This window comes from Coregonus clupeaformis, chromosome 34 (genome assembly GCF_020615455.1).
Source record: "Coregonus clupeaformis isolate EN_2021a chromosome 34, ASM2061545v1, whole genome shotgun sequence".
Taxonomy (NCBI): domain Eukaryota; kingdom Metazoa; phylum Chordata; class Actinopteri; order Salmoniformes; family Salmonidae; genus Coregonus; species Coregonus clupeaformis.
The window spans coordinates 39,042,541-39,059,065 of record NC_059225.1 but is presented as its reverse complement, the minus strand read 5'-3'; the positions used below and the strand labels follow the sequence as shown (position 1 = coordinate 39,059,065).

Here is a 16,525-nt window from a genome sequence, read left to right as displayed (position 1 = left end):
AGTATTCGATCATCCACCAGAGGGTAAAGCGGCGGGTGAGCGTCTATTCCACCTCAGACAGGGGAGGAGGAGCGCACAGGAGTTCGCTCTGGACTTCCGGACGCTGGCTGCCAACGCGGGATGGAATGAGAGGGCCCTCATCGACCACTACAGATGTAGCCTGAGGGAGGACGTGCGTCGGGAATTGGCCTGCAGGGACACCAACCTCAGCTTCGACCAACTGGTGGACATGTCAATTCGCCTGGATACCCTGTTGGCTACCCGCGGACGTCCGGATTCAGGGCCGTCCATTCCATCCCCCAGCACTTCCGAGCCGACCCCTATGGAGCTCGGAGGTGCTGGTGCTAGGGAGACCAGGAGAGAGACCAGGAGAGAGGCCGTCCCCTGCACCAACTGTGGCCGCCGAGGACACACTGCTGGTCGGTGCTGGGGAGGGTCTCCTAGGAATCGAGGCAGTAGGCAGCGCACTGATGAGTCATTCCAGGTGAGTAGGCACCCAACTCACCCAGAGCTCTCTGTTGCGCATATGTGTATTAAAGTTGTGTTTCCCGAGGTTTCTCCTCACTCCCATCATAAGGTGCTAGTAGATTCAGGTGCAGCTGGGAATTTTATCGATCGCCAGTTCACCTATAAGTTAGGGATTCCTATTGTACCCGTTGATGTGCCCTTCCCCATCCATGCCCTAGATAGCCGCCCTTTGGGGTCAGGATTGATTAGGGAAGTCACAGCGCCTCTCAGGATGAAAACGCAGGAGGGCCATGAGGAGATAATTTGTTTGTATTTGATTGATTCTCCTGCGTTTCCCGTGGTGTTGGGGCTTCCCTGGTTAACATCTCATGACCCCAATATTTCATGGCAACAGAGGGCTCTCAAGGGATGGTCTGATCAGTGTTTCGGGCGGTGTGTAGGTGTTTCCGTAGGGGCAAAGACGGTGGAAAGCCCAAACCAAGTTCCCACCATGCACATTCCACCTGAGGATGCCGATTTGGCACTCGCCATCTGTAAAAAGAAGGCGACTCAATTACCACCTCATCGACAGGGGGATTGTGCGATAGACCTCCAAGTAGGCGCTGCGCTTCCTCGTAGTCATGTGTATCCTCTGTCTCAGGAGGAGACGGCGGCTATGGAGACATATGTCACCGAATCTCTGAGACAGGGATACATACGGCCATCCACTTCCCCTGCGTCTTCGAGTTTATTTTTTGTGAAGAAGAAGGTTGGGGGTTTACGCCCGTGTATTGATTACCGTGGTCTCAATCAGATCACAATCAAATACAGCTATCCTCTCCCTCTGATTGCTAGTATGACGGAGTCATTACACGGGGCGCGATTCTTCACAAAATTGGATATCAGGAGCGCGTACAACCTGGTGCGCATTAGGGAGGGAGATGAGTGGAAGACAGCATTCAGTACCACCTCGGGTCACTATGAGTACCTCGTCATGCCATACGGTTTAATGAATGCTCCTTCAGTCTTCCAATCGTTCGTGGACGAGATTTTCCGGGACTTGCATGGACAGGGTGTAGTGGTGTATATTGATGACATTCTAATATACTCCGCTACACGAGCCGAGCATGTGTCCCTGGTGTGTCGGGTGCTTGGTAGACTGTTGGAGCATGATCTGTATGCGAAGGCGGAGAAATGTCTGTTCTTACAGGAGTCCATTTCCTTCCTGGGACATTGGTTGTCCGCGTCAGGGGTGGAGATGGAGATTGACCGCGTTTCAGCCGTGCGTAATTGGCAGACTCCCACCACGGTGAAGCAAGTGCAGCGGTTCTTGGGTTTTGCCAATTACTACCGGAGGTTTATCCGGGGCTTTGGACAGGTAGCAGCTCCCATTACCTCCCTGCTAAAGGGGGGTCCGGTGCGTCTGCAGTGGTCGGCTGAGGTGGACAGGGCTTTTAGACATCTGAAGGACCTGTTTACCTCGGCTCCAGTGCTGGCACATCCGGATCCCTCTTTGGCGTTCCAAGTGGAAGTGGATGCGTCCGAGGCTGGGATCGGTGGTGTACTATCTCAGCGCTCGGGTACGCCACCAAAACTCCGCCCCTGTGCTTTCTATTCTAAGAAGCTCAGTCCGGCGGAGCGCAATTATGACGTGGGGGACAGGGAGCTATTAGCTGTGGTTCAAGCCCTGAAGGTGTGGAGGCATTGGCTTGAGGGGGCTAAACACCCTTTTTTCATTCTGACTGACCATCGTAACCTGGAGTACATCCGGGCAGCGAGGAGGCTGAACCCTCGCCAGGCAAGGTGGGCTATGTTTTTTACCCGATTTGTATTTATGCTCACCTATAGACCAGGGTCACAGAACGCTAAGGCAGACGCCCTGTCCCGACTATATGACACAGAGGAGAGGTCCATTGAGCCCACTCCCATACTTCCGGAGTCTTGTCTGGTGGCACCGGTGGTGTGGGAGGTTGATGCGGACATCGAGCGGGCGTTACGTACCGATCCTACTCCCCCACAGTGTCCAGAGGGTCGGAAGTACGTGCCGCTCGAGGTTCGTGACCGATTGATATATTGGGCTCACATGTCACCCTCCTCTGGTCATCCTGGTATTGGTCGGACAGTGCACTGTCTTAGTGGGAAGTACTGGTGGCCCACTTTAGCTAAGGACGTGAGGGTTTATTTTTCCTCCTGCTCGGTGTGCGCCCAGTGTAAGGCGCATAGACACCTTCCCAGAGGGAAGTTACAACCCCTACCCGTTCCACAACGGCCGTGGTCTCACCTATCGGTGGATTTTGTCACGGACCTTCCCCCTTCCCAGGGGAACACGACGATCTTGGTCGTTGTGGATCGGTTTTCGAAGGCCTGCCGTCTCATTCCTATGCCAGGTCTCCCTACAGCCCTACCAACTGCTGACGCCCTGTTTACATACGTCTTCTGGCACTACGGGGTACCTGAGGATATAGTGTCTGATCGGGGTCCCCAGTTCACCTCTATAGTCTGGAGGGCGTTTATGGAACGTCTGGGGGTCTCGATTAGCCTTACCTCAGGTTTTCACCCCGAGAGTAATAGGCAGGTGGAGAGAGTGAACCAGGATGTGGGTAGGTTTCTGAGGTCCTATTGCCAGGACCGGCAGGGGAAGTGGTCGGGATATATCCCCTGGGCAGAGATAGCCCAAAACTCACTCCGCCACTCCTCCACCTTACACCTTTTCAGTGTGTGCTAGGGTATCAGCCGGTCCTGGCACCTTGGCATCAGAGCCAGATCGAAGCCCCTGCGGTGGACGAGTGGTTTCGCTGCGCATGTCCATCTGCAACGGGCTATCAGGCGGCAAAAGGCGAGCGCCGACCGCCACCACAGTGAGGCTCTGGTGTATGCAACGGGAGATCGGGTCTGGCTCTCGACCCGAAACCTGCCCCTCCGCCTGCCCTGCCGGAAGCTGGGTCGGCGGTTTGTGGGGCCATTTAAAGTCCTGAGGAGATTGAAAGAGGTATGTTATAGGTTACAACTGCCCATTAATTACCGCATTAATCCCTCGTTCCATGTGTCTCTCCTCAGGCCGGTAGTAGCTGGTCCACTCCAGGAGAGTGAGGTACGAGAGGCTCCTCCACCCCCACTGGACATCGAGGGGGCTCCGGCGTACTCAGTCCGGTCCATCTTGGATTCGAGGCGTCGGATGGGGGCCTGCAGTATCTCATGGAGTGGGAGGGGTACGGTCCAGAGGAACAGTGCTGGGTCCCTAGGAGGGACATCCTAGATCCCTCCATGTTGAGGGATTTCCACCGGAGTCATCCGACTCGCCCTGCTCCGCGTCCTCCTGGCCGTCCCCGAGGCCGGGGTCGGCGGGGGGGGTGTGGGGGATTCAGCCGAGGCTGCTCCTCCTCCTTGCTCGGGCAGGCTTCGGCGTTCGTCATCCCCGGAGTACTAGCTACTACCGATCGATGTTTTGGTGTTTGTCTTGTTTGGTCTTTATTGTTTACACCTGTTTCCCATTATATGTTACATTGTATTCCCTTTATGTACCCCTGTCTCTCATTGTTTGTTGTGTGTGATTGTTTTCCGTGAGGTCGGCAGTTGCTGTTTGTATGCGCGTATTGTTCCTCCCTGTTAGGAGGTTTTGTTTTGTATGTTCCTTTACTGTGCTAGTAAAGTACGTCTGCCAGTAGCTCGGTGTCCTGCACTTGACTTCGTTCACCGCATACACGTCACCTTGACAGTACGAGAGCTACACGTTTCCCTTTTAGTCTATTCTTTTTGAAGAGTGGGTACAGAACTTTGCGCCGTTCTGCAATTTCCTTCAGGATCTGATTGTTCATACCTTTTTTTTATGCCGGCAAGCCTTTTGCCTTTTAATCATTATTATGTCTTTAAAGGATGCAAATTTGGCAACGATTGGCCGCGTGAATCGCTGTCCTCTCTGTCTGAGACGGTGTACGCGTTAAAGTTTTGTCAACCGTATTGCCTGGGATTTGTAGCGCTTTAACCAGGAATTATTTTTGGTTTTTCTTTTGGGCATTGCTTCTCCATGCTTTCCCTGGTTAGTCTCTGACATGTTTTGGCCTTGACAGCATTCGTAATATTTGTGAATAAACTTCTCTAGCCTTAAACGTTTTTAGGGGTTGTTATCCAGCTTGAGTGTTATTGCCCATGAGTAAGTAGATCACTGAAGTGCTACTATTTAGTCAGTTTGAGAGATATTGAATATTATGTTTTCTCATGAGGCATTCCACACCGCCATCTTCAGTCCGCCATCTTCACAGATCTAGGCTTTATTACCAAACGGTCACTTGGTTGGGGCCAAATTGACTGATCATGTGCTTCTTTGCAAAATGATAACTTGCACAGATGCTGAAGACCGATTCCACCCAATATGGATTATAAATGGGGTTAACAATTAATCTCATGTTTTTTTGGCCATACCCCATGCCTATGCTAACTGTTGCTAAATCTTCCTGAACAGCTTTGCCTTTGGGTCTTATGCTTTCAAATGAGCCCAGGTGGAGTTGTAGTCTCTTCATTACTTATGCAGAGCTGCTGCCAATATTCACTGTATTGTTTTGTATTGAAAATATTGCAATATTGTTTGTAATGAAGGCTATTATTTGATGTGGCACAGTATCTTCTGGGGCAGCGGTATTCAACTCTTACCCTACGAGTTCCGGAGCCTGCTGGTTTTCTGTTCTACCTGATAATGAATTGCACCCACCTGGTGTCCCAGGTCTAAATCAGTCCCCGATTAGAGGAGAACAATAAAACAAGTCCAGAGTTGAGTTTGAGGGTTCTAGGGAATATTGGTTTTACTGGGTTGGAATGATTTATTGGCCACCCTTTGGCATAACAAACTATTGGGTGTAGCCTAGATCAAATCTTGTAGTTAAAATGTGGATGTAGACTAAATTTCAAGTGTAGCGATAGGCCATGTTGAATTCACTTGACGTGTTTTTTTGTTTTTGTTCTTTGTTTCATTCAATACTGTATTTTAGATAAACTGCCAGATATGATTGTGTTTCAGAAGTCTAAAAATAGTATTATCAATAGTGTTTTAAGTGTAGTAGTCTAACTCAAAAGGTCTATTAGGGGGTGCTTATATTTGTCCTGTTACACACATGTACAAGTGTGTAACCTGTACAAGTGTGTGGTGAAATGGAAATGTGTTTTTTGAATATACCACTCCCCCTGAGACACCCTCGATAAGTGGGGTCACGGCATGGGATCAGCCATTATTGGAACAATTAGGGTTAAGTGCCTTGCACAAGGGCAGATCGACAGATTTTTTTAACCTAGTCGGCTCGGGGATTCGAACTAGCAACCTTACGGTTACTGGCCCAATGCTCTAACCGCTTTTTTCTCAGTGCTTATGTAAGTATGGAACATTTGAAAACATGCAGCCACTCTATTTTGCTGCTAACCTCAATAAACATAGTGTTTATCATACTGGATGTTACTGGAATTGCATGAAACAAACCTCTCTCATTTGAGGGAAGTCCACATTTGAGTCTTTCCTTATGAGGTTGGCTCCGAAAATGCCTCCATGCGCCCCAATATGTTTTTAAATGATTATATCTCATGCGGGAATTATCTTAATTGTGTGTTCCTGGAGTGGAGTCATCACACACACAGTAAAAGGTTAAATTATAATTTTATACGAATATATTTTTGTGTTTGGCATGTGTGAATGAAGAGGTTATAAGCCTAAAAGGCAAATAGCCACAACAGGTAGTCCCCATTGCTCAAGTCAAACAAATAATGTAGAGAAGTATAGACTATTAGTTACCACCTTGCTGCAGGTCAATGGGTGCAAAAACAGAGTTATTGAGGCAAATTGTTTCCTGGTTTTGATTTCACAACAATTCCCTCAGCTGCATCTGCTTCCTACTTAATCACTCACATCAAAGATAGCAGGAGACAAGTAGCGAGCCAGCTATGTGTGTTGGTTTGGCATTTCTGGGTTTGTGGCGGATGATGACTTACTGACAAGTCATTCGAACAGATGCTTAACCATTTCATCTAGACTTTGGCAAGAGATTTAAGATCATGACTGAGTAAAATGCAAATACTGAATCAGTCAGTATGGGACTATGTCACTGAAAGGCTATTCTGTGCCCTTTATCACACTATGGCATATAGTAATTTTTGTATTCAATTGATAGTGTAGTTTTTGTATTGAATTCACTAAGACTGGATATGTGTACTTCCCTTTCCCCAAAATCCATTTATTTTTATTTTTTATTTTACTGTGTGAAATAAAATGAGTGTACTGTTGGATAAATACAGAAGTGTTTGAAAACATCTAGTAAATGTTAAGCAATATTTTTTTACAGTTAATTTTTTACTAGGCCTACTTCTCATTATCTATTTGTCTTTTGAGTAATCCTACATTCGTATAGGCATCCATAATCCTTTTTGTATGTGTATCCTTTTACCCTGGCAGGCATGCACACACACGCACACTATGGACTATGTACGTTGTTCTCCATACATAGTCCTACTTGTACAGGGGGTACAGTGCACAGTGGTAACCCCCCTACTCCAGTCCCTCTACAGCTCCCTCCGGTCAGGGTGTGTGTGCCAGTATATTGGTCCAACAAGTATTTTGACTGGCTTCCAGACGTTTTGACAGATTAATGGCAAATCCCTTCCTACCATTTGATACCTCTCTCCTGTCTGGAAAAATACTGCCATGTGTATGTTTGTGTCTTCTCCCTCTCTGCCATAACTGGAAACTGAGCAAAAACACTGCGCTGACGGAAATAGAATTGTGTAACATCTGAACAGTCTAAACTACAGTGAGCTCAAAAGTATTTGGACAGTGACACATTCTTTGTTGTTTTAGCTCTGTACTCCAGCATATGAAGAAGAAAACACCTAGAGAGAGGACAGATCATAACAGTTTAGTTGAGTTAATTTCCAATCCAGGAAATCCATATACAGTGGGGAGAACAAGTATTTGAAACACTGCCGATTTTGCAGGTTTTCCTACTTACAAAGCATGTAGAGGTCTCATCATAGGTACACTTCAACTGTGAGAGACGGAATCTAAAGCAAAAATCCAGAAAATCACATGGTATGATTTTTAAGTAATTAATTTGCATTTTATTGCATGACATAAGTATTTGATCACCTACCAACCAGTAAGACGTTTGACGTCTGACGTTTGGCAACTCGAACCTTCAGCTCCCTCCACAGAGTTTCTATGGGATTAAGGTCTGGAGACTAGCTAGGCTACTCCAGGACCTTAATGTGCTTCTTCTTGAGCAACTCCTTTGTTGCCTTGGTCGTGTGTTTTGGGTCATTGTCATGCTGGAATACCCATCCACGACCCATTTTCAATGCCATGGCTGAGGGAAGAAGGTTCTCACCCAAGATATGACGGTACATGAGTTGATGCCAAAGAGCTCGATTTTGGTCTCATCTGACCACAATACTTTCACCCAGTTCTCCTCTGAATCATTCAGATGTTCATTGGCAAACTTCAGACGGGCATGTATATGTGCTTTCTTGAGCAGGGGGACCTTGCGAGCGCTGCAGGATTTCAGTCCTTCATGGCGTAGTGTGTTACCAATTGTTTTCTTGGTGACTATGGTCCCAGCTGCCTTGAGATCATTGACAAGATCCTCCCGTGTAGTTATGGGCTGATTCCTCACCGTTCTCATGATCATTGCAACTCCACGAGGTGAGATCTTGCATGGAGCCCCAGGCCGAGGGAGATTGACAGTTATTTTGTGTTTCTTCCATTTGCGAATAATCGCACCAACTGTTGTCACCTTCTCACCAAGCTGCTTGGCGATGGTCTTGTAGCCCATTCCAGCCTTCTGTAGGTCTACAATCTTGTCCCTGACATCCTTGGAGAGCTCTTTGGTCTTGGCCATGATGGAGAGTTTGGAATCTGATTGATTGCTTCTGTGGACAGGTGTCTTTTTATACAGGTAACAAACTGAGATTAGGAGCACTCCCTTTAAGAGTGTGCTCTTAATCTCAGCTCGTTACCTATATAAAAGACACCTGGGAGCCAGAAATCTTTCTGATTGAGAGGGGGTCAAATACTTATTTCCCTCATTAAAATGTAAATCAATTTATAACATTTATGACATGCGTTTATCTGGATGTTTTTGTTGTTATTCTGTCTTTCACTGTTCAAATAAACCTACCATTAAAATTATAGACTGATCATTTCTTTGTCAGTGGGCAAACATACAAAATCAGCAGGGGATCAAATACTTTTTTCCCTCACTGTATATCCACAGTAAAATGAGTCCTTTCCTTCTTAGTTTTTCTCTTTTACTTGTCTATATCTGGACGCCTAGTTCATATCCTAAATTCTCCTACCTTCTATGTTATTACTATTTCCTGTGCCCACCAGTGTTTTAATAATCGTGGTCTGACTGTTATCTTTTCTCCCGGTCTGCGCCCCCACCTTCGATTTTTCATGTACCAATTTTGATTATTCTATTTGTGTCCTCCTTATTCTTCTTATTCTTATTTGTGCCTATTTGTTTCCTTATTACTGTCGCTTGGTTTGGAATAACCCACTGAAATTCTCTCAATACTATAGACACTGCTTTAGATTGTGCCCCTTTCCGATAATGTTATGAATTAAGATCATGGCCACAGCTCTATCGCAATTGCCAGTCCGCTATTATTAGAAGTCAGTAGATTTAGGTAACTGTCCTTTCTGATTAGGCTACAGGTAACAAAACAAACACTTGCTGTAGTTTACAAGCATATATTCAATTAATATCCATATTCCATTCAATATTTAAAATTACAACCCCGTTTCCCAGTAGGTTCCTCCAGCAAACCATTAGGCCACACAAAAAAAAACGTATTCCCTTGAAATCGTTCCAATCTCTTCAAATAAACACTGGCTGCTTTATCAATTTAAGCAAGCCATGGCCATAGTTGAATTATAATCAGAAACCCAGATTTTAGTCAGTAACACAGAACCTATGCCTATTGAAATTACAAGTAAATCCCGCAAATATCCCAATTACAATGGTTTGTAGTCTTAACATCTGTCACATAACACAATTACCAGAAAATAGCCTTAAAGGTCGTCCAAGTGTTTCTTTGCAAAGATATCATATACAAGGTCTGATCTCATTATTACTGAAACAGGATACAAGTGGAAAATATAAAGATCTAGCCCCTTACACTTCAGTGTTGTGATGCAAAAATTCTAGCAAAATGTATAGCGCATAGAATTAAAAAGGTATTGTCGGATATTATTCATTCTAATCAGACAGGTTTTTTACATGGAAGAAACATTGGAGATAATATAAGGCAAGTATTGGAAACAATAGAACACTATGGAAAATATGGGAAACCAGGCCTGCTATTCATAGCAGACTTCGAAAAGGCATTTGATAAAGTACGACTGGGGTTTATATATAAATGCCTGGAGCATTTCCATTTTGGAGAATCTCTTATAAAATGGGTCAAAATCATGTATAGTAACCCTAGGTGTAAAATAGTAAACAATGGCTATTTCTCAGAAAGTTTTAAACTGTCAAGAGGAGTGAAACAAGGTTGTCCATTATCGGCATATCTATTTATTGTGGCCATCGAGATGTTAGCTATTAAAATCAGATCCAATAATAATATCAGAGGATTAGAAATCCAGGGCTTAAAAACAAAGGTGTCATTGTACGCTGATGATTCATGTTTTCTTTTAAATCCACAACTAGAATCCCTCCACAGCCTCATAGAGGATCTAGATACATTTTCTAACCTCTCTGGATTTCAACCAAATTATGACAAATGTACTATATTACGTATTGGATCACTAAAAAATACAATTTTTACATTACCATGTAGTTTACCAATAAAATGGTCTGATGGTGATGTGGATATACTTGGAATACATATCCCAAAGGAAATAAATGATCTCACTTCAATACATTTTTATAGAAAGTTAGCAAAAATAGATAAGATCTTACTACCATGGAAAGGAAAATACCTGTCAATTTGTGGAAAAATCACCCTGATTAACTCTTTAGTATTATCCCAGTTTACCTATTTGCTTATGGTCTTGCCTACACCTAGCGAACAGTTTTTTAAATTATATGAGAAAAAAATATTCAATTTTATTTGGAACGGCAAGCCAAACAAAATTAAAAGGGCCTATTTATATAATGAATATGAATTCGGAGGACAGAAATTATTAAATATTAAAGCATTAGACCTATCACTAAAAGCTTCAGTCATACAAAAGTTATACTTAAATCCGAACTGGTTCTCAAGCAAATTAGTAAGATTGTCTCACCCAATGTTCAAGAAAGGCCTTTTTCAGTTATTTGAAAAGGAAATAATCTCCCAAATATCACTATTTTTAAAACAAGCCATAGAAAGTTGGTTGCAATTTCAATTTAATCCTCCAGAAACGACAGAACAAATAATGCAACAAATATTGTGGTTAAATTCAAATATACTAATTGACAAAAAACCTTTATTTTTTGACAGAATGTTTAAAAAAGGTATAATCTTCGTAAATGATATCATCGGTAGGACTGGTGGAGTTATGTCGCACATGCAGCTAACAAAAACATATGGAAATGTCTGCTCTACCCAAAATTACAACCAAATAATTGCAGCCTTACCGCAAAAGTGGAAGAGGAAAGTGGAAGGGGGAGAAAGTAAGGAACTTGTCTGTCGGCCTTGCATTAAAGAACATAATTGGTTAAGGAAAACTGTGATAAAAAAAAAAGTATATCAGTTTCACTTAAGGACCAAAGGATTGACAGCCGTCCCATATAGATTACAAAATAGTTGGGAAGAGATTTTTGACGTACCGATTCCATGGCATAGTGTTTATGAATTGACACGCAAAACCACACCGGATTCAAAACTTAGAATCTATCAATTTAAATTATTATATAAAATTCTTGCTACCAATAGAATGTTATTTGTATGGGGGATACAATCTTCCCAGCTCTGCAGATTTTGCTGTGAAGAGACCGAATCATTAGATAATTTGTTTTGGTTCTGTCCATTTGTAGCTTGTTTTTGGACACAGGTCCAGGAATGGCTAAAGGATTGCAATATTTACCTGGAGCTAACCTTGCAGATAGCATTACTGGGTGATCTGAAAAGTCATAGTCAATCGATCAATAATATAATTATAGTTTTAGCAAAAATGTATATTTTTAATTCACAATCTGTAGAAGCAATGAGAATAGAAAGGTTCAGAACTTTTGTAAAACAGTACGGTTGAAATATATATGGCAAATAGAAATCCTATATGGATGGTGTTAAGAGATGGATGGGAGGTATTGAATGGAGTTGAAGGATGGGACTAATAACAAATAACAACAAATAATAACAAGATAACTAATAATGTAAGCACACTGTGTCCATAATAAGTATATAGGTTGTATGTTGGGAGCTTTTGGGAAAGAGCACAGTTAGAAAGATATGGCATATAGAAGCAAACCGGGTGGACATCATGAAAATGATCGGAGAGGTTGAGAGTAGAAGAAGTTCAGGAGCAAAAACAAATAAAATAGAATTATTGTAAAATTGACTGTGTCCATAAGGTGTAGATAGTAAGTAGAGGCTGGGCATTGTTGTTCAGTAATTTACCCCAAGTAGGGAAAGGATGGCGGGGTTGAAAAGTAATAAAGGGGAGTATATATATTTACATTTACATTTTAGTCATTTAGCAGACGCTCTTATCCAGAGCGACTTACAGTTAGTGAATACATATTTTTTTATACTGGCCCCCTGTGGGAATCAAACCCACAACCCTGGCGTTGCAAACGCCATGCTCTATCAACTGAGCTACATCCCTGCCGGCCATTCCCTCCCCTACCCTGGACGACGCTGGGCCAATTGTGCGCCGCCCATGAGTCTCCCGGTCGCGGCCGGCTGCGACAGAGCCTGGATTCGAACCAGGATCTCTAGTGGCACAGTTAGCACTGCGATGCAGTGCCTTAGACCACTGCGCCACTCAGGAACATTGGGGATTGGAAGTGATGCAGACAATTACATTGATAGAAGTTACAATCTATCTGCAATATTAAGCTGATCTACCCCCAGAAAAAGAAAAAAAAATGCAACTTATTATGTGACTTGTTAACATTTTTACACCTGAATTTATTTAGGCTTGCCATGACAAAGGGGTTGAATTCTTATTGACTCAAGACATTTCAGCTTTTCATTTGTAATGAATTAGTAAAAATATAGAAAAACATTATTCTACTTTGACATTATGGGGTATTGTGTGTGTGTGTGTAGGCCAGTGACAAAACATCTATATTTAACACGTTTTTTATTTGGGCTGTAACACAACAAAATGTGGAAAAGGTCAAGGGGTGTGAATACTTTCTGAAGGCACTGTATGTGTATTAAAGTAGTACAAAGTTAAGTATTTGGTCCCATATTCATAGCACACAATGACTACATCAAGCTAGTAACTACAAATTTGTTGGATGTATTTGCTGTTTGTTTTGGTTGTGTTTCAGATTGTTTTGTGCCCAATATAAATGAATGGTAAATATGTATTGTGCCATTTTGGAGTCACTTTTATTGTAAATAAATACTTTTGGAGCTCACTGTTTCTTTGAGTTAATAGCCCTTTCTGGATATTGACCCAGTTCTAGCCTATTCAATCCCACTACTTGGTTCAATTCTGTATTGCAATATTGACTATTCTGTTCCAATACTGACTATGGCAAATGTAAAAATTCCAAACCAGAACAACATGATTGTCTGTTTTTTCCCCCCAGGCCTTGTAAATGTTTGAGTCTTACTGTAAATAGGCGGTTTGGTTGTCAGTGGAATGTGTTTTTTCCTTGTGCACAATGTTGATGTTTCTGAAAAGGTCTGCACCTGTAGTCACCATGTTCTCATTCTTTCATAACAATACATAACATGTTCATAACAGGTCCATTTCATCACGGGTTACATTACACAGAGTTGAGTGTTAAAAGCAGCGTGATTGGACAAATAGCCATCAGCTTGAATCAAAGTAGGCCTAATTGTGTTCACCTAAGGTCTTAATTCAGTTGATTCAGCATTGTGGTATACAGTGGGGGAAAAAAGTATTTAGTCAGCCACCAATTGTGCAAGTTCTCCCACTTAAAAAGATGAGAGAGGCCTGTAATTTTCATCATAGGTACACGTCAACTATGACAGACAAATTGAGAATTTTTTTCTCCAGAAAATCACATTGTAGGATTTTTTATGAATTTATTTGCAAATGATGGTGGAAAATAAGTATTTGGTCACCTACAAACAAGCACGATTTCTGGCTCTCACAGACCTGTAACTTCTTTTTTAAGAGGCTCCTCTGTCCTCCACTCGTTACCTGTATTAATGGCACCTGTTTGAACTTGTTATCAGTATAAAAGACACCTGTCCACAACCTCAAACAGTCACACTCCAAACTCCACTATGGCCAAGACCAAAGAGCTGTCAAAGGACACCAGAAACAAAATTGTAGACCTGCACCAGGCTGGGAAGACTGAATCTGCAATAGGTAAGCAGCTTGGTTTGAAGAAATTAACTGTGGAAGCAATTATTAGGAAATGGAAGACATACAAGACCACTGATAATCTCCCTCGATCTGGGGCTCCATGCAAGATCTCACCCCGTGGGGTCAAAATGATCACAAGAACGGTGAGCAAAAATCCCAGAACCACACGGGGGGACCTAGTGAATGACCTGCAGAGAGCTGGGACCAAAGTAACAAAGCCTACCATCAGTAACACACTACGCCGCCAGGGACTCAAATCCTGCAGTGCAAGACGTGTCCCCCTGCTTAAGCCAGTACATGTCCAGGCCCGTCTGAAGTTTGCTAGAGTGCAGAAGAGGATTGGGAGAATGTCATATGGTCAGATGAAACCAAAATATAACATTTTGGTAAAAACTAAACTCGTCGTGTTTGGAGGACAAAGAATGCTGAGTTGCATCCAAAGAACACCATACCTACTGTGAAGCATGGGGGTGGAAACATCATGCTTTGGGGCTGTTTTTCTGCAAAGGGACCAGGACGACTGATCCGTGTAAAAGAAAGAATGAATGGGGCCATGTATCGTGAGATTTTGAGTGAAAACCTCCTTCCATCAGCAAGGGCATTGAATATGAAACGTGGCTGGGTCTTTCAGCATGACAATGATCCCAAACACACCGCGCGGGCAACGAAGGAGTGGCTTCGTAAGAAGCATTTCAAGGTCCTGGAGTGGCCTAGCCAGTCTCCAGATCTCAACCCCATAGAAAATCTTTGGAGGGAGTCCGTGTTGCCCAGCGACAGCCCCAAAACATCACTGCTCTAGAGGAGATCTGCATGGAGGAATGGGCCAAAATACCAGCAACAGTGTGTGAAAACCTTGTGAAGACTTACAGAAAACGTTTGACCTGTGTCATTGCCAACAAAGGGTATATAACAAAGTATTGAGAAACTTTTGTTATTGACCAAATACTTATTTTCCACCATAATTTGCAAATAAATTCATAAAAAATCCTACAATGTGATTTTCTGGGGAAAAAAATCTAATTTTGTCTGTCATAGTTGACGTGTACCTATGATGAAATTTACAGGCCTCTCTCATCTTTTTAAGTGGGAGAACTTGCACAATTGGTGGCTGACTAAATACTTTTTTTCCCCACTGTACACGTTTTCCCCATCTTCTGTAGAATTAACTTCTTATACATTTTTTATAAGAAGTGTTTGTGTGTGCTTGCTGCTCGAGTAGTAAACATTGCTATGGTGGGCTGAATTGAATTCCAGAAAGTGAATCTTCCTTAACTTGTTGTGTGAAAGCTGTGACAAAGCTGACGTGATAAATCTGTTTTTTCTCAGGGGACATCATATTCAATGCACAGGATCCAGAACTACCTCCAGACTTCATATTTGGGGAGGACGCGGAATTCCTGCCAGAACCCTCGGAACTCCCGGTGAGTACAATTCCCAACCTCACTCATTTCCCACACCTCACTTATTTCCCACAATTCCCCAAAGCTCTATTTCCTCACCCTGGCCTAGTGTGAATGACTCACTCAAGTTGCTGCTCAGACAGATTCAGTGTGGTGAGCAATAGAAGGCAGATGGCTCTGGTTTGCCGTCCAAATCCTTTGTTTCCTTTGTTGTTTTGACGCTCTTTTATCTAGAATTCAAGTGCTGGTATTGATATGTGAAAATGAGTCAACAGCCATACTGATTCCACTACATCCAGTGTTCTGTTAAAAAGGCGTTGGTGCATTGCGTAATCACTTCTTCTGTATGTGCTGGCCTGCACATCCTCCCCCCTTCTGCAGAAAAATGTTGATTGCACCAGGCTAATTCCCAATTGGCAATGAGTCAGTAGCTGATCCCGTAGATAGTGTGGTTCAGATTGCTTAGAAATGGTTTCCTTATACATTGAGTAAAATATTTTAATATTGTTGCACGATTAGCTTAGATCGCTCAGATGCTGAGGCACTCTCAGATGTTTAGACACACAAACACATGCAGCAATCCCTGGAACGTTCTATTGCAGGTTGTTAGTAGGGATGGGCACGGATATTCAAATATCCGAACAGACATTAGGTTATACATTTTTCAATTTTTTTTTAAATAGGCCTATTTTAACAATGACAAGGCTTTGTCTAAAATTTAATTAAATGATCTATGTGACATTGCTACATAGCCTACAACGATAGACCATTACATGTTTTATGACAGTTTTTATGAGTGCGCCCCATAAAAAAGATTCACCGGTAGACGCACCTATTTCACACCTGCAGCTTGTTGTTGTTGTCGGATCAAAGCGGCTTACACTCTCAGAGGCTCTATGTGTAGCAAGTGAAGTGGGAGATTTCTAATCAATGCAAAATGGAATTAAAATTACGGAATTAAGTCTGCTAAATGAAAAGGAGTAGGCTATAATGATCAACCAACAGGTACGCTGTTTAATATGAATGGAGTTGTTGGAGGGCAGCAAATTGCCTAAATTAGCCTTACAACCAAAGACAGTACAGTATGAAGATAGGCTAAACTGCTTTTCCAATAGAAATCCCCCCCAATGACACTTGTAGGCGATGTCATGGCGACGTTGGCTAGCTAAGCTCATGCTTATAAACACGACATCGGGTGTAACGGTCA

At 43.0% G+C, this 16,525-nt stretch overlaps 1 protein-coding gene across 1 annotated transcript in view; it reads left to right on the top strand.

Annotated features, from left to right (window-relative positions):
• The window catches only part of LOC121539656 (BRISC and BRCA1-A complex member 2), a 195,616-nt gene that overhangs the window by 15,098 nt on the left and 163,993 nt on the right, over window positions 1–16,525 (top strand). Inside the window, 1 exon segment of the mRNA XM_045210573.1 lies at window positions 15,245–15,339. Coding sequence (XP_045066508.1) covers window positions 15,245–15,339 — 95 coding nt within the window.